Here is an 18,704-nt window from a genome sequence, read left to right as displayed (position 1 = left end):
GAGGATAAAGCCCAAAGACCCCCAGCCTCCTTTCACTCCCCGAAAGGATCTCTGCTGTCTCATTCAGCTGTCTGCAATTCACTTAACAGAGGGTGGGGAAAAGCTTAAAATTCATGAAGTAAATCCACTTGGGTGGAAATATTGGTGTCTGATCTTTCTTGGGGGTAAACGGGAGGCGGGGGAGGAAGTAGAGAAAAGTTCAAGGGCTTGAAAGAGTGAAACAGAGGGGATGTGAGGCCTCTCTAGGCCTCAGTCTTTCCATCTGTAAAGCAAGAGGCCTGTTCCCGAACTGCGCTGTCCAGTACGGCGGCCACCAGCCACGCATCGCTGGTGAGCATTTAAATGGGGCTGAGCCCAGTGGAGACATGCTGTATGTGTTACGTGCCCACGATTTTGAAGCCAGAAAATAAGAGAATTTACACTGTCTCACTGAGACGTTTTCATTTTGATTATATGTTGAAAATATTAATTTCACCCGTTTCTTTGCACTCTTAAAGAATTGGAAGACTTTATGTTACCTATGTGGTTTGTATTTCTGAACCCCACTGTATTTCTCTTGAATAGCACCTGTCTAGATGATTCCTAGGTCTCCTGCCCAGCTCTGTACGCAGATGATTATCATTTAGCACATAGTTATCAGAGTACCAGCCATGCACCAGACCAAAGTCTCATGATTTCAGCGGACAAGACAGGTGTTGGGGCACTTAACAAGAAGGTCGTGAAAGAACGAATGCTACATAACCCTGCTTTATATGAGGAATCTGATAGTCAGACTCCTAGGAGCAGAGAGGAAAGTGTGGTTACCAGGGACTGCAGGGACGGGGAGCTGGGGAGGTGTTGCTTTCCGTTATGCAAGATAAAGAAGTTCTAGAGCTCTACTGTACAGCACAGTGCTTATAGTTAACAATATTGTATACTTAAAATTTTACTAAGAGACTTGATCCTATGTTAAAGGTCCTTATCACCAGAAAAATTAAGTAAATAAAGAAGGCAGGAGAACACTTTGGGAGGTGATGGGTATGTGTATAGCACAGAGTGTGGTGATGGTTTCACGGCTGCGTACTTACCTCCAAGCTCATATATGCACAGCTTTTTTTGTATGTCAGTAATGCTTCAGTTAAATAGTTTTTTAAAATAAAATTCCATGAGCTCATTGCTAGAATCAAGGGATGAGCAAAGATTCGAATGATGGACTTGGGAGCCATAAACTCTGCTGGTTGATGGGGAGGGGAGAGGCACCCCACAAGTGGGGAAGTCCAAATATGATCCTTGAAGAAGTACAGTAGTTACCATTTAGCGAGCTGTTACCGTGTGCACATTCTGTGCCGAGCCCTTTCCATGCATTGGCTCCTTGAGTCACCATAATCTTTGAAGCAGGCGCTATGATTGACTCCGTTTTATGGGGAAACTGAGTCCCAGGAACTCTGGCTCCACAGTCCACTCTCCGGAAGGGGAGGCTGTGTAGGGTCACGGTTAGCCTCAAGACTCTGGGGCCAGACAGGCTGGGCTTGACTCCCGGTTCTTCCTCTTACTACCTGTGTCACTTCCGGAGAGCTATTTCGAGTTTCTGTTTCCTCATCTGTCAAGTAGGGATCGCCATTATCTAATACCTTGTGGAGATCCGATGACTTGATATGTCAGTGTGTTGAGAACAGTGCCTGGTTGTGATGGGGATGGTCATGCCGCCATGTTGCCTCTCAGAGAATAAATAAGAGGATCTCAAGGTGTGGAGAGCAGATGGCAAAGAGATTTGGGAAACAGTGAACAACGTGAGAATCTAGGAAATGTTGCCAGTTTCATGAAGCGGCCCAGGTTTGGTCTCACACGTGGCAGTGTTAATTGTTATTTCTGGCGGCTGTTTAGGTCTCGAATCCAGACGACCCAGCTCCCCGCTCATTGATATTAAACCCATCGAGTTTGGCGTTCTCAGCGCCAAAAAGGAGCCCATCCAGCCCTCGGTGCTCAGACGGACTTACACCCCAGACGACTATTTCAGAAAGTTCGAGCCCCAGCTCTACTCCCTAGACTCCAACAGCGACGATGTGGACTTCCTGACCGATGAGGAGATCTTGTCCAAGTACCAGCTGGGCATGCTGCACTTCAGCACCCAGTACGACCTGCTGCACAACCACCTGACCGTGAGGGTGATCGAGGCCAGGGACCTGCCGCCCCCCATCTCCCACGACGGCTCACGCCAGGACATGGCGCACTCAAACCCCTACGTCAAGATCTGTCTCCTGCCGGACCAGAAGAACTCGAAGCAGACGGGGGTCAAACGCAAGACCCAGAAACCCGTGTTTGAGGAGCGTTACACCTTTGAGATCCCCTTCCTAGAAGCACAGAGGAGGACCCTGCTGCTGACCGTGGTGGATTTTGATAAGTTCTCCCGCCACTGTGTCATCGGGAAGGTGTCCGTCCCTTTGTGCGAGGTTGACCTGGTGAAAGGCGGGCACTGGTGGAAGGCGCTGGTCCCCAGTTCTCAGGTAAGGGGTGGGTTGGCGCTGTCTCCTGCTGGGAGCTTTAAAAAAAAAAAAAAAAAAAAGATGATTTTCATTTCATTATTTAAATCGTCTTTGCACGTTAAAAACTTTTTATTTTGAAACAAGTTTTGACTTGCAAGCAGTTGCAAACGCCATACAGAGTTCTTGTCTCGTCACCCAGCAGCCCCAGTGATAAATCTCACACAACCCGAGTGCCTCAGCAATGCCAGCAAAGTGACGTTGGCAGCGGAGCTTCGGACCTTATTGAATTTTCATGGAGTTTTACGTGCACCACTGTGTGTGTGTGTTTATGGAGTTCCATGAAATTTTACCGCATGTATAGATTCATGTAACCACCACCACCCTGGGAGCTTTTTGTCATCAATGCCAGGTTATTAAATAAGGAGAATGATTGTCCAGGGTATGAAGCTATCAGTCATTTTGACTTTCAGAAATTGATTTGGGAAAAATAAAATGAGGGCTGAGGAACAGGATGATATATGGATGTTTTTCAGGCAAATTGTGAGATTGGCTTCTTTCCCCCTACCAGCCCACAGACAGGCAATTGGCTGCTTGGGAAGCCACCCACGGACCCGGCTCTGTCCCCAGTGGGCTGAGAGCATCCCTCCCTTGGGCATTCTGTGGACTGGAGGATGACAGTGCATGCAGTGTGGGTGGAAGGAGGAGGTGGGAGCCCAAGGGCAGGAAAAGACCCAGCCAGTGGGAGGCCAGTCTAGTCCATTCACGCTGAGGGTGACAATCTTGTGTAACGCAGGCAGGATTATTTTACGTCTGACACACCAAGGTGCTTTTCAAAGCTGAGCTCTGCGGGTCAGGGATTTGATGATTCAGCAGCACACCTGAGTACAGGTTTTAAACATGGGGACTGGAGGGGTTGCTCTTCTCTGTGTGTGTATTTCTGTGTGTGTGTGTGTGTGTGTGTGTGTTTCTAATCAAAGATAGATTTATCCTTCATTTGGATCCCCCAAGAAGAAGAAAATCCCAAGGCCAGGGAAGTCATTTATTAGGGAGGTGACACCAGAGGACACACCAGGAGGGAGTGGGAAATTCACATAAAGTATGCATTACCTGGCTGGCCACCACTGTGGGTGACCGGCGCCGAAACCTGCTGGGGAAATGGGAAGCCAGCGTTAGACACATGCCTACGAGTCTTTCCACCAGAGGGGCAGAGGGGCAGGGGAGCTGGGGTGTTCATACACCAGCTCCTATCGGCCATTGAAGGAGGGCTGTGGGGGATGGAGACGCTCCTCCCCTGGCACTTCTGACCCGTTACACTGACAGATAGAGAACTTTGACATCCACAAATGCAAAAAAAAGCACAAGAGCTGGCTGCCCCATGGGGGCCCGTGTGCACCGAAGTCATCAGGACCAGGAGGTGGTGGTCCAGGTGTTAGCAGTGTTTGCTATAATCTCATATCCTCCTTCCCGTCACATGATCAGGACATATTGGATGCTTTCCATGTAGCCTCCTCGATGTTTGATATCACTGGGTTTTCAACCATCAAGAAACTTACACAGTTGAAAGAGGGAGACCCACTCGACAAAATCAACTCTGTATGGCCAGCTTGATTGTGTACATCAGCGTGGAGGACCCTGGACACCCAGAGAATCTGGACATACACACACCTTGCCTTGGCTGCCATGTTAGGTCTTGGCTGAAATGTTACAATCTCAGCAAAGATTTCCCGGCCCGTCTGCCCTAGTTTGATTCTCCCAAAATCTGAGGCCAAGGCAAAGTCCTGGGTGCAGGGAGTTTATTTAGGAGGTGATCCCAGGAAGCAGGAGTGAGGGGTGAGGAGAACCCAGGGAAGGAGGGCAAGTCAACGGTGGCTCTTCGGGCCATTGTGGCCCATTGCCCGCGGGTCAGGTGGGCTCCCACGGCCTCACGGGAGGGCTGGGACAGGAAGCGGCTGTCTGCCTGAATGGATACCTTGCCCAAGCAGGACTTGGGGACTGTCTGTAGCTGGCACCAGAGGCGGTATCTGCCGCACCCCTCTGCTGACATAGTGGCCGCCACCCCAGGCACTCCCTGGCCCCTTCCCCTGCTTTTTCTTTTCTCTGTGGCCCTTCCCATCATCCCACAGACCTACATTCTATGTTCTATCTTCCCTGCTAGTATGCAAACGTTTCTCCATGTCCTGCACCTAGAACAGTGCCTGCCATGTGGTACTTAGTGCTCAGTAATATTTGTTGAATGAATAAAGGATGGAGGGAGGGAAGGATTCCCCGAAGTGAATTTCTTTCTCCCACCGGCCACCCTCCTTCCTTCTCTCCTTCTTCCTTCTCGCTCAAAGAAAGGCTCATGGAAACTGGCCCAGGGAAGAGCAGACTCCCATTTCCCGTCTCAGGCTGGCTCTGGAATTTACAGTCTGAGAAGAAGGGCCAGTTGTTGGAGGTTTGGGTTCCCTGGAAGCAGAGCTTGAGATAAGGATTTGGGTGTGGATTAGTTTGTAGGGCTGCTGTGATAGAACATCACAAATTGGAGGCTTAAAACTACAGGAATTGATTGTCTCCCAGTCTGGATGCTGGAAGTCCAAGATCAAGGCCATGCTCCCTCTGAAACCTATAGGAGAGAATCCTTCCTTGCCGCTTTCTGGCTTCTAGTGGTTGCCGGCCGTCCTTGGCGTCCCCCCTCGGCTTATAGCTGCATCACTCCAATCTCTGCCTCTGTCGTCACATGATCTTCTCTGTGTGCATCTCTGTCTTTTCTTAAGAAGGACACCAGTCCTATTGGATGAGGGGGCCCACCTAACTCCATTATGTTCCCGTTTTAAATAATTACATCTGCAACAGCCCTATTCCCAAGTAAGGTCACATTCTGAAGTGATGGGAGTGAGGATGATAACCTGTCTTTTGGGGGATATCATTGAACCCATAGCAGGACGTAGGAGAATGCCCTGCAGGGGAGGGAGGGAAGCAGTCTAGGCGAAGGATGACAGCCCAGGAAGGGCGTGGTCCTAGCGTCAGCCTAATCGGTGGTGGGGAGGGGACTGTGGATCACCGGATGGCACTGCAGGGTCCTTCCTCCTTCAGACTGGGAGACAGCCTCTGTCAGTCGTTGGCTGGGACTGGACTGGGAAATCTGATTTTCAGCGGGGCGGCCATGGGCCTCCCTGCAGCTTCTGTCCTACAGATCAGTGGTTCTGAGCCAGGGACAGTCTTGCTCTCAGGACATTTGGCAGTGCTGGGAAACATTGTGGGTTTGGTGAGTGGAGATCAGGGATGCTGCTAAGTACTTGCAGTGCACAGGACAGTCCCCACCCCGAAGGACGTTCTAGCCAAAAGCGTCCGTAGTGCCAGAAGGAGAAAGCCCACGATGGAAGAAGGGGAAATGGAGGTTCGAGGACAGCAACAGGGTCACCATGCAGGCAAGACAAGGGCAGGGCTAGTCCCTGAAGGCTGGGGAGCGTTTTTCCAGGAGAAACAGTTGCTGGGAAGCAGGGAGAGCCAGGGGCGGAGGGTGTAGAAAAGGAGATACTGGTTCTGAACAAAAATCCATACCGTGCAAAGTAGGCTTGCCTTGGAGACAGAAAACAAAATCCTCACACGATGCACTGAGGCCATTGGATGTTGATGCTGATTTTCCTTGCAGATCAGCGTCCGCCTTCACCAAGGCACTTGTCGGTCCGTTGAATGGGATGGGGAGATGCACCTGCATCAGGGGGTGGAAAGCAGAGCTCGGCAGTTTCTTGTTTTCAGGCTGCCTCACTGGTGTGGGATCAGTGCGACTCTTAGGGCTGAGTTCTACATCTCTGTGCCTTGGAGAACCCACGGGAACGGTGGCGGCTAGGGCCGGCTGTAGGCACCCTCTGGCTTGCGGCCGAATGTACCAGCTGTTTTGTGGCTTTGAACATTGTGTCTTTGATCTTGGCCTTCAGGACACTAGCAGCTAATGGAGCTACTGTAAATGTTTTGGTCTCATTGGTAAGGTTTGGCTAGGAGATAATGAAAATGAGGACAGAGAAATCTAAAGCATATGCGGTGATTGAACAGGTGTGAAGTTACTCTCGCCGCTAAGAGAAATTCTGTTCATCCAAGTGGACGGCAGTGAATCGACACTGTGGCCATTAAACGTGAAATCTGTGTGGGCTTTACTTTTTTTAAAGATTTTATTTATTTGTTTGAGAGAGAGCGCACGAGTGGAGAGGGAGAAGCAGGCCTCCCGCTGAGCAGGGAGCCCGATGCGGGACTCGATCCCAGAACCCTGAGATCGTGACCTGAGCCGAAGACAGACGCTTAACTAACTGAGCCACCCAGGCACCCCTAGGCTCTACTCTTTCTTAAAAAAAAATTATTAGTCATTATGACAAAACATACATAACAAAATTTACCAGCTTATCCATTTTTTAAAAAAATTTTACTTAAATTCTAGATAGTTATATATGGGAGCTAGATGGGAGGTAGTGCAACAGCTTATCCATTTTTAAGTGCCCATTTCGGTGGTATTAAGTACATTCACAGCATTAGACAACCGTCATCACCATCTGTCTCCAGAACTCTTTTCATCGTGCAAAACTGAAACATTATACCCATTAAACAATAGCTCCCCATCCCCTGTTGTCCCCAGCACCTGGCAATCACCATTCCTTGTGTCTCTATGAATCTGACTACTCTAGGTACCTCATATATGTGGAGTCATACGGGATTTGTCTTTTTGTGACATATGCCCTTAGAGTTCATCTATGTCGTAGCATGTTTCAGAATTACCTTCCTTTTGAAGGTTGAGTAATATCCCATTATAGGTGTATACCACGTTTTATTTGTCCATTCATTCATCTGTCAGTGGACACTGGGTTGCTTCCACCTTTTGCTTCTTGTGAGTCATTTTATAATACTGTAGTAGATATTACAATATGTATTACGATATATTATATAACAAATGTGATAGCTATTATTATTAGATGTAAATATATAATATGCTACAGTATATAGTAATATTGCCAATAATACACTATGCAACATGGGTGTATACATATTTCTGCAATCCTTTTTTTGAGCCAGAAACATATCCAGGATAAAGGCAGTTTATTTTCTCTTGAGATCGTGTGGCTTTGGGAAGGATGGGCAAGGTGGTGGAGAGCGTAGATGCCCCATGGACATAGCACAACCTCCCAGAGCATTAGGAAGGAACAGAGGTCTTGTTCCACTCTGTGGCTGGAATCATGTAACCTGTGGGTCTTGGTTTGCCTGAGCCGAGCAGAGACCTCGTACCTACGACTTCGCATCCCTTACTGTGCATCTGCACAGATGTGAACTCTTCTCAGGAGAAAGGACTTTTGGGAAGTGAAAGTCCCTCGAACTGGGAGAGAATGATAATGATTTTGACCCAGTAAGTATACAACAAAAATAGCATACCTATATACTTTATTCAGTTATTTAGTCCCTGAGTATCTTCTTGTGTTTTAGGGACTGGGACTTCTGATACAGCCATAAGTTAGTGTCTACGGTGAGCGAAGCGGTGCTCTAAATGATGTACATGGCCTAACTTGTTTATCCTAACAAGGGTCCATTTGACAGAGGTTGAAATTGGACAGAGAGAAGTTAAGTAATTTGTCTGTGCTGCTAAGTGGTAGGACTGAGGCTCTTTGACATAAAAAATGATGTGCTGTAACCATGACATTACACTGGTTCTCTACCGCCAGCAAAACAAAAGTGCCTGCCCTTGTGGAGTTTACATTCTGGTGGAGGGAGATACGTAGCAAATAAATGAGTTAACAAATAATGCCATGTTTCACTGTCTATGCCAAGAGAGTAAACAAAGTAGGATAAGGGGCTGGAGAGGGATGGCTGGGTGGTGAGGGTGGGGAAGCTATTTTAAATGGGTGAGGAGATGACATTTAAGTAGAAAGCTAGATAGAGTGAGGGAGTGAGCCTGGAGGAAGAGCATTCCAAACAGTGACTTTAGGAAGTGCAAAGGCCCTGAGGCAGGAGCTGGTTTGGCATCTTGACAGCTGGAGTAGTTAGTGAGGGGGAGAGCATGAGAGGAGATGGGGTTGACTTGGTATAAAAAGGTCACTTTACATCAGTGTTATAGTTAAAGGTATAGGTAAAGACTTGAATTTTATTCCTAAGTATGATGGCAAGCCCTGGAGAGTTTTGAGAAGGAGAGGTGACCCTGTCAGGCTGCCCTGGAGAGAAATCGTTGGGGGACAAGATACTTACATCCAAAATATGTAAAGAACACCAATGACCCCAAAATTAAAAAAAAAAAAAAAAATCCCAGGGGCCTGCATGGCTCAGTCGGTTAAGCATCGGACTCTTGATTTTGGCTCAGGTCATGATCTCAGGGTTGTGAGATCGAGCCCCACATCAGGCTCTGTGCTGGGCATGGAACCTGCTTAAGATTCTCTCTCTTTCCCTCTGCCCCTCCCAGCTGCTCACGCTGTCTCTCTCCCCCTTAAAAAAACATCCCAATTTTAAAATGGGCAACAGTTTTGAACAGACACTCCACAAAAGAAGATACATACAGATGGTCTCTAAGCACACGGAGAGGTGCTTGACATTGTTAGCCAATCAGAGAACTGCAGATTGAAACCACAGCGAAATACCACTACACACCCACCTACTGGAATGTCTAATAAAAGTTACAAAGACCGATGACACCAAATGTTGGTGAGGACGTGGAGCAACTGGAACTCTCAGACAGCGGAGGGGTATAATGTAGTATAACATGGTAGTAGTTCTTCATGAAACTAAACATTTATGTACCCCCATGATCCAGCAATGCTACTCCTAGGTATTTGTCTAAGAGAGATGACAATGTTATGTCTGCACGAAAAATTGTACTCACATATTCGCAGCAGCTTCACCTGTCATAGGCCCGAGACTGGAAGCAGCCAGGTGTCCCACCATCAGGGTAAAGGATAACGAGCTATAGTATATTCCTATAATGGAGCATTATTCAGAAATAAGAAGGAACAAAGTACCGTGATGCACACGAAAGCATGGATGAGTGTCACAAACATTATGCCAAGTAGAACATTTTTCGGAGCGACCATAATGCTAAGCAGAAGCCAGATCCAAGAGAGCGCATATATATGACTGCACTTATATCAAGTTTGAGAACCAACAAAACTAATCTATGGTGAAAAAATCGGAACAGTGGTTGTGGGAAGGGAACAGTAGGGAAGAGGATTGAGTGGAACGGGGCAAGAGGGACATTTCTGGACGAATAGTGATGTTCTACATCCTGATAGGCCTTTGATATACTGGTGTGAGCATTTGTCAAACTCATCAGGTACACTTAAGATTTGTGCATCTCGTTGGATGTAAATGCTATTTGTGGGGGGAAAAAGCGCCGTAAACACACATTGAGCTCTGGCTACTGACATGCCTGCTGAAGTTTCAGGGAGAAGTGTACCAATGTCTGTAGCTTATCTTAAGATGCCTTCCGAAAGAGATCACTAGAGGGGCACCTGGGTGGCTCGGTCGGTTAAGCGTCTGACTTGATTTTGGCTCATGTCGTTATCTCAGGGTTGGGAGATCGAGCCCCTGCATTGGGCTCCGAGCTCAGCGGGGAGTCTGCTTCAGATTCTCTCTCTCCCTCTGCCCCTCCCCCGTCAAATAAATAAATCTTAAAAAAAGATCATTAGAGGGGCGCCTGGGTGGCTCAGTCGTTAGGCCTCTGCCTTCAGCTCAGGTCATGATCGCAGGGTTCTGGGATCGAGCCCCACATCGGGCTCCCTGCTCGACGGGGAGCCTGCTTCTCCCTCTCCCACTCCTCCTGCTTGTGTTTTTGCTCTCGCTGTCTCTCTCTGTCAAATAAATAAATAAAATCTTAAAAAAAAAAAAAAGATAATTAGATACACCATAAGGCAAATGTAGCATAGTTTTAAAATACTAATGTAGAATTATTAGTGTTAATAGCTGCATTGCAGAAGCTAGGTGATACGTATAAAAGAGGTGACTATACAGTTCTTTCAGCTTTTCTGGATTTGACAGTTTTTATAATAAAATGTTGGAGTGCAAAGAGAGAAGAAAACAGAGGCACTGGTTAGGAGTAATTTGCTACGGTCATGTAGGCAGGAGGCGATGTCCCGGACCTGGTGTGAGGTGCAGGTGCACGAGGGGCCAGCTGGAGAGACGATTTGAAGGCACGGTGTTTGATGTCCAGGACCAGCCCTTAGCCGTTCAACTCCAGCTTCGGGGGCACTGTAAACCAGGCTGCCTGACAGAGTGGGGATTCTACCATTGTGCTGGCTGTTTCTTATTTTCATGAGCAGCGGAGGCTCCCAGACTTGCGCCTCGCTGATTCCAGGGTCCTGCGTCCTGGATGAATCACACTTCAGCGAAGGTGCTCGGAGATCCCGATGCAGGTGAACTGGGGTCCTCACGCTGAGCGACACTGAGTGGCCAGAGGAAAGCAGAAAGGGTTAGCTGTCCAAGCTGGACATACGGCTCGGAAGCCTGCCTCTACCACTCACTGGCTGGCTCTTGTGGTGTTTGAAAGAGCTGAGTGGCCAACATAGGCTGCCATCAGGATTGTTTGATGGAGTCATTTGGGAAGGAGTAGACTCAGGTTAGAGTGCTCTTAAAAGTTCTTGGGGGATAATCCTGAGACGGGTAGGGGTATAGTATCCTTTATTGCAAAGCCAGATTTTCCACTGAGGAGAAATGTTTGACTTGCGTGCAGAAGAAGAAAATGTGTTTCGTCAGAAGTGATATTTGCACACAGGAATGCTGGATATTTATGTTTCTGAAAATTGCTTTAACCTGAGATTTGCTCTGACCGAAGGAATGCCTTTTCAGTCTTCGATGCCTAGCATTCAGGGCCCCGTGGCTTAGGAAATGAAGTCTGTGCATATTGCCTTTGCCAAGTAAGACTGAGTGATTCACATTTAGCAGTAAATATGTTCTGCGTCCTCACACATACTGGACCCTGGGCGGCATGCAACACTTACATTACCCTACCAGGTGGATAATAATGACACTTGCATTTCATAGATGGGAACCCTGAGGCTCAGAGAGGTTAAGGAACTTACCCATGGTTGCACAGCTGGAATGGGGAATTGAACCTGAGCCTGACTCTAAGCCCACACCTGTAACTGCTATAAAATAATCTATTTAGGAGAAGGTCCTGGCCAATGACTTTGTAAACTGATCCACCCCATGTAACTCAAGGATAAGATTGTCTTTCTCCTAAGTATAACCTCATTTTTATATGAGTATGTACCTTGCTTCCTTCCACCTTTGGAGTTATCTCCTTAGAAGGAATTCTGGGTTTGCTAGGAGCCTGTTGTTGAGGAGAGCCTTCAGAGTCCTAGGGGCGTGCTCGTGGCTTTCCTCAGGAGCGCCAAACTGACTGGATTTTTCAAAATGTCCACAAGACAGTCTGATTTGGGAACCAAGAAAGGTGTCAGTGTGGGATTGCTGGTTTTTTTATTGCGGAATAGAAAAAAAAAAATTGCATGACCCTGAGGTAAAGAGATTTACTTTTCTTGTGTGGCCCTCAGAATGTCTATTTTTATCAGGAATCTTGATTAAAACTGACAGAACCCATCTCAAGCTAGCTCTTGCCAAAGAAGAAGGTTTGTGGTTGTGTGGGCTCCCAGCAACACTGGGTCTGGGGTTCAGGTTATGCCCTGGGAATCTTTCTCAGCTAGAATGTTCCTCAGCTCTGCCTTACTCCATTGTCTTTCTTCTCAGGAAGACCCTTCCCGTGGAGCAAAAGTGACCACAAGTTGGCCCAGGCTTACCTCCCATCAGCCAGGACATACACAGGGGAAGAGAGGTCCTCTCTTCTAAAGAGTTCCAGAAGTCCCAGGGAGGATTCTCAGGGGCCCGTCATTCCTTGAGTCCTACCCTTGTCTACATGGTGGAAGAAGGTTGATTCCCACATCCACATTCCAGCCGGTGGCCACCACTCAGGAAGGAGCCTTGCAGTGGGAGGGAGCATGGTTTAGGGGAAGGAAGGGTGAATGTCTCCTTACTTAGCTGCCACGTTTGTGATTTTTTCTTTGTTGCCGCTTCCCTGGCTAACACTTTCCTGGCTAACATCTGCAACTGAAGAACCTTGGCAGGCAGGGCCTGGTAGCAGGCGGATGTCAACTATTTGGAAGTTCCTGGAAGTGGAGGGGGGCTGCTGTGTCTTCTTCTGCACGCAAGTCAAACATTTCTCCTCAGTGGAAAATCTGGCTTTGCAATAAAGGATACTATACCCCTACCCGTCTCAGGATTATCCCCCAAGAACTTTTAAGAGCACTCTAACCTGAGTCTACTCCTTCCCAAATGACTCCATCAAACATAATCCTGATGGCAGCCTATGTTGGCCACTCAGCTCTTTCAAACACCACAAGAGCCAGCCAGTGAGTGGTAGAGGCACGCTTCCGAGCCATATGTCCAGCTTGGACAGCTAACCCTTTCTGCTTTCCTCTGGCCACCCCGGGTACCTCATGGCCTTTTGCTATTGGGCTCCCTTCCCTGGAGGAGGAGCTCTCAAGGATGGGTCCTAATCAGATGGCTCATTGGCCCTGGGAAAGTCGTCTCTGACCTAGGCTGCATTCTCCTAGAAGCAGACCCTGAGACCAAGATTTGAGTACAAGTGTTTTATTTGGGGGTAATGCCAAGAAAAACCAGAAGGGAAGCAGGGGGATGAGACCTGTACTAAAGGACGTGTTATCAGGCAGGTTACCACCGTGGGCACCTGGGTCGTGATCCTCCTGGGCACTCAGTGTAGGGGTGACGGCGCCAGAGAGTTTACTCACCAGCTCCCTGCAGGTAGAGGTTGAGGGCTGCTTCTGGAAACCCTTAATTCCTTGGGGCTCCTCCAGCCTGTTGCATGGACATGAAGAAGGAGGACTCTGGTGGCCAGAGAGACTCCTCAGATGGGGAGATGTGGGGCTGGCAGTAGGGAGCTCGGTGGTCTCTGGCAGTGATGTGGTCAGGCCTGGGGGCTGGGGTGGTGCCTTCTGTGTCCCCACACTCACTCTTGCCCCCTCGAGGGCTCCGAGTGCAGGATCTTCTATGCTCTCCCTTCCCTCTGCTTGCCACTTATTATCCATTCTGCCTCTCGTCTGATCAGAACGGTGAAAAGCAGATGAGCAAGACCCCTGGTTAAACAAATGCCTATAGAGAAGAAGATGCCACTCTCCCCTTCCTGTAGGGGTGTGTGATCTTTGGGACTCTCTTGGCAGCCATCTGTCTCAGCTGTGGGGTGGATGGGCAGGGACAGTCCCCAGGTTTCCGCACTCAGCCAGCGTCTCCTCTTCTGCTTCTAGAGGCAGGGAATGGCGATGGTTTGGAATACTGCAGGACCCGGTCTCTGCCTCTTAGAAATCCCAGAGGGAGGTCCTGGGCACTGGTTGCCTGCTCCTTCGTGCCTGTCCCTTGTCCCCAGCTGTGGGCCCAGGCGGCCAGTTCTGGGTCCAACAGGGAACGCCCCCTTCCGCATCCTGTTGATGTATAGCTAAAGGCTTAGCCAGACTCTCCATAACATCAGCTTCTGCTTCTGTTTATTCTCGGTATTTCTGGCATGGCGAAGGAACCCGTTAGATGTTTTTGAATTGAAAAAATATTGTTGTATAAAGAGTATTAGCTTTAGAGTTAGACGGACCTGGTGAAGGTCCCGGCTTCACCTTTTACCAGATGTGTGAATTTGAGCCCAACTCCTCACCTATAAATCAGGGATAATAATGCAATGCTTGCGGCATGGGGAGTTGGGGCAGTGTTGTGAGGATAGTAGTTAAAGAGGGCGGACTCTGCCGTAGTACTCACTGTGTCAGGCATGGTGCTAAGCATTTCTGTTATTTTTTAAATAATTTTTTAAAAGATTTTATTTATTTATTTGAGAGAGACAGAGACAGAGATAGCAAGAGAGAGCAGGAGCTGGAGGAGAGAGAGAGAAGCAGGCTCCCTGCCCAGCAGGAAGCCTGACATGGGGCTCGATCCCAGGACTCCAGGATCATGACCTGAGGTGAAGGCAGATGCTTAACCAGCTAAGCCACCCAGGCGCCCCAGGCATTTCTTTTGTATTAACGATTGTTATCATCCCATTTTATAGATGGGGAAACTGAGGCATGCATTAAGTAACATGCCCAAAGCCACAGAACTAGGATTTGCACCCAGGCTGTCCAGCTCCGGAGGCTGTGCTTTTAGCCATTCTAACTCCACTCCATTACATCTTGATAAACCAAGAGCAGGCAGGCAAAGCCTGTGGCATATAATATACACTGAATAAGTACTGACTGGGAGCTCCTACACTGGACTGGGAAGGAGGAGGGACAAAGCCGAAAAGAGGAAGGAGATGTCGGGAAGCAAGTAAGATCGAGGCCATGAGGAATTGGCCAGAGGATCTGATTTGTGTTTCAATATGTGCTTCTTTAACCTTACACCATGTCCCAGGCAGACAGAGATAGAAAGAGTTTAGGACATTTTTTAAAAGGAAAAAGAGGTGATGATTTGAGGCACCCAGAGTTATGTGTTGATTGGGCCGAGTACCTGGAAACCGCCAGAAGCGATACACGCCCCCCAACCTCTCCCATCCGCATATTGTATTTTGAGATCGCTCACCGCCTGACACCGATCAGGCAAGGCCTTAGACAAAGCAAATGTCAATTTTTTAATGAGCAATTCCTCTAACTTATCCTGAGCTTCTGTCAGCCTTGACTCTTTCAGTAGGATGCTGGCCTCTGTGTGTGTTAAAAGGGTTTCCTGCCCAGGTTTTGGTGAGCAGCAGTGTTTTGGCAAGAGCCTTAGAAGGCAGCATTAACTAGAAGTTTCTTTTCCTGTGGTCCTTGTTTTCCTCCTCCTGGAATAGAAATGGAGTTTACATTTCAGACCTCAACACGAGCTTTTGAGTCCTAGTTATAATGTCAACTAGAAGGGGAACCAGACATGGTTTGGACCAAGCCTGTTTTCTAGATGAGAGGACTAAAGCACAGAGCAGTTGAGTGACTTGTCCAAGATCACACAGCTTTCAGAGACTAGTTAGGTTGCCTGACTTGCAGGCGGGAGGTCTTAGCACTGTGCCACACTTACCTCACACGGGAAGGGATCTGTGGTGGCTGAGAGCCCGGGCCCTGGAATATACAGACCTGGGTTCAAGTTCGGGCTTTTATATCCTCTAGAGGTGTGGGCCCCAGAGAATTACCTTATCTCTAAGCCTCGGTTTCTTTGTCTACAAAATGAGGATTATATAGCGTGCTGGAGCTAGTCTGCACTGGCTCACAGAGCTAATTTTAAATTTTCAGGCATTTCACAAGCCATTTGACTTCCCATTGAAGCCAGCCGTTGTGTATGAAATTGACAAATGCTACAAATCAGAGCCCTTCCCCTCCTGGAGGGTTACGGATTTATCCGCACATCACTGATCACAGTGGTACTTACTTCAGGGTATTTTTGTGGGCTACCAGAGGGCTAGTTCGCTTGAGGCTGAAAGTGCAGAGCCTTGATGTATGTATACAGTGGTGCCATATCAAGAGGACAGCCCCGCAGTCCCACAATCCTCAGGCCAGCATGAGCCACTTCCTGTGGTGCGACCTTGGACAGTTGCTCGTTGTTGCTGATAATGACAATTGCTGACTCTTCCTGAGTGTGTCCTGTAGACCAGCCATTGTTTTAGAGACTATATAAATCTAAAAATCACCGAGGGACTATCATTTTCCCCAGTTTTCATTTTAAAAACCTGAGGCACAGGGGCGCCTGGCTGGCTCAGTCGGTGCAGCGTGCAACTCTTGATCTCAGGGTTGTGAGGCAAGCACCCCATTGGGGGTGGAGATTACTTAAAGAAAATCTTAGGGGCGGCTGGGTGGCTCAGTCCGTTCGACGTCTGCCTTGGGCTCAGGTCATGATACCAGGGTCCTGGGATTAAGTCTCCTACTCAGCTGGGAGTCTGCTTCTCCCTCTGCCTCTGCCCCTCCCCCTGGCCCGTGCACTCACTCTCACGCGAGCTCTCTCTCTCTCTCTCAAATAAATAAATAAATACAATCTTAAAAAAAAAAGAAAAGAAAAAATATCTTAAAAAAAATTAAATTAAAAACCGGAGACACAGAAAGTCTGAGGAACTTGCCCAAGGCTATGCAGTTAGTGAATGGGGGACTCTGCATTCAAAGTCTGGCATCTGCTCCTGGCCTCCACCCTATCTCGCTGAAGCTCAGCTTCCTTCCGTGGAAGGTGGCAGGACAAGCAAATTCGACCTCAAGAGTTGTGGTGAGGGTGGCATCTGATAATGCCTGTGGTGTTCACACTGGCCCAGCACAGCGCAAGTCCTCCGTTAATGCGCACTGACTGTCGGTAAGCCCTAAGGAAATGTTGCTGTCCATCGTTATCATGATCACTGCGCTAGAATCTTCTTAGCTGAGGAACTATGACTCAGTTTGACCAAGGAGATTAAAGCGACATTTGCCAGCAAGTAATTTGTCGACCCCAGCTGGGGTTGAGAAGATGAGGCTTGAGCAGGTTGGGTGGCCCAGGTGTCTGGCGGTAAGCTTCAGAGAGAATGTTGGGGCTCTGCTCAGAGAAGGAGAGGTGGAAGGTTTCAAGGGCCTGTCGTCATGGACTGAGCCTGTTCCAGTGGCAGGTTCTGGGGCTATGGACAAGCATGAAACCCGGTCCCTTCCTTCAAGACTCTCAGTAGAACAAATAGTGAGCATTTGTCAGTGCTTCCTGTTTCCTGACACCATGGGAAGCATTTTCTGGACATGACCCCATGGAATCATACAAGCCCGTGAGGTACAATGATCATCCCCATGTTCCACATGAGAAAACAGAGGTCCCAGTCAGTGAATGACTTGCCTCAGATGTTCGAGGAATAAATGGTGGGGCCAGGGCTTGAACCCAGGTGACTCTGGACCTCAGTACTTCCTCATTTCCTGGAGTGGCTTCTGAGACACAGTCATGGCCATCAGTAACTAGGATACAAGGTGAAAATGAGTGTTTCTTCAGTTCAAGCAGCAACAGAACTGAGTTTGGCCAGCTGAAGGGAAGGGATAAATAAAATGATAACAGATTCACTTACTAAATGCTGGATTCTAAGCTCCTCCCATTTATTAGCCCATTTAATTCTTTCATCAACTCTGCCTGATGGGTGTTCTTACTCTCCCGTTGCGCAGATAAGAACACGAAGGCCGGGGAGTTGGGGAACCTGATCACACAGTAAATGGTGGAGCCGGGATTCATACCAGGCTGTCTGAGAGAAAAAGAGGGTAGTCCTGAAGGGTAGTGGAGTAGTTCATAGAAGCAAAGGAAGAATTGAACCACAAGGCACCCGGACAGCTCTGGGACCTTCTTGAGCAGAGCTCCATGGACTTCTCTGGTGGGGTCAAATGCCCAGGCTTAGCCCCACCCAAACCACAGCCAAAGAGGCTCTGATACCAGAGTAAGTGGGTAGGGATGCTGAATAGACAGAAACAACATATATACTGCCTATAGGGCCCCCCAAAACCTGAAACAGAGAAAGTGTGGGGTTTTTTAAAAGATTTTATTTGAGGGGCGCCTGGGTGGCTCAGTCGTTAAGCGTCTGCCTTCGGCTCAGGTCGTGATCCCGGGGTCCTGGGATCGAGCCCCGCATCGGGCTCCCTGCTCCGCGGGAAGCCTGCTTCTCCCTCTCCCGCTCCCCCTGCCTGTGTTCCCTCTCTCGCTGTGTCTCTCTCTGTCAAATAAATACATCTTTAAAAAAAAAAAAAGATTTTATTTGAGAGAGAGAGAGAGAGCATGAGTGAGGGGGAGGAGCAGAGGGAGAGAGAGAAGCAGACCTCCCGCTGAGCAGGGAGCCCTCTGCGGGGCTCGTGGGATCATGACCTGAGCCGAAGGCAGATGCTTAACGGACTGAGCCACCCAGATGCCCCACTATTTTCCTTTCTTATGTCGGCTGCCCTCAGAAGCCCTGTTATAAAAAACCCTTACTTTCGGGGCACCTGTCCTACAACTTAGTTCTGACACTCACTGCCTGGAGTTAGCTCCGATCCCGAAGGTGAAGGGCTCAGTCTCATCAGACCACCCCCATTTCAGATGCCAATTATAAGTGCCAGGGTGTCCTCATACTTCTGACTGACCCAGCGATAAACCAGGGGTTCTCCTGACCTCTGCCTCAGGTTCCATAATTTGCTAGAATTGCTCACAAAACTCAGGGAGACACTTTATTGTTTATTTTAAAGGCTATAACTCAGGAGCAGCCAGATGGAAGCAAAGCATAAGGCAAGGTATTGGCGGGGAGGGGCACAGAGCTTCCATTCCCTCTCGGGGTCCACGACCTTCCTAGCACCTTGA

The 18,704-nt window shown here is 48.5% G+C and overlaps 1 protein-coding gene across 2 annotated transcripts in view; it reads left to right on the top strand.

Annotated features, from left to right (window-relative positions):
• The window catches only part of SYT17 (synaptotagmin 17), a 77,255-nt gene that overhangs the window by 12,053 nt on the left and 46,498 nt on the right, over nucleotides 1–18,704 (top strand). For both annotated transcript variants that reach the window (XM_021698113.2, XM_021698112.1), the window contains one exon: nucleotides 1,864–2,483. In XM_021698113.2, coding sequence (XP_021553788.1) covers nucleotides 1,864–2,483 — 620 coding nt within the window. The remainder of the gene's footprint in view (nucleotides 1–1,863; nucleotides 2,484–18,704) is intronic.

The sequence above is a fragment of the Neomonachus schauinslandi genome, chromosome 5 (genome assembly GCF_002201575.2).
Source record: "Neomonachus schauinslandi chromosome 5, ASM220157v2, whole genome shotgun sequence".
Taxonomy (NCBI): Eukaryota; Metazoa; Chordata; class Mammalia; order Carnivora; family Phocidae; genus Neomonachus; species Neomonachus schauinslandi.
This window is presented reverse-complemented; position numbering and strand designations above follow the sequence as displayed.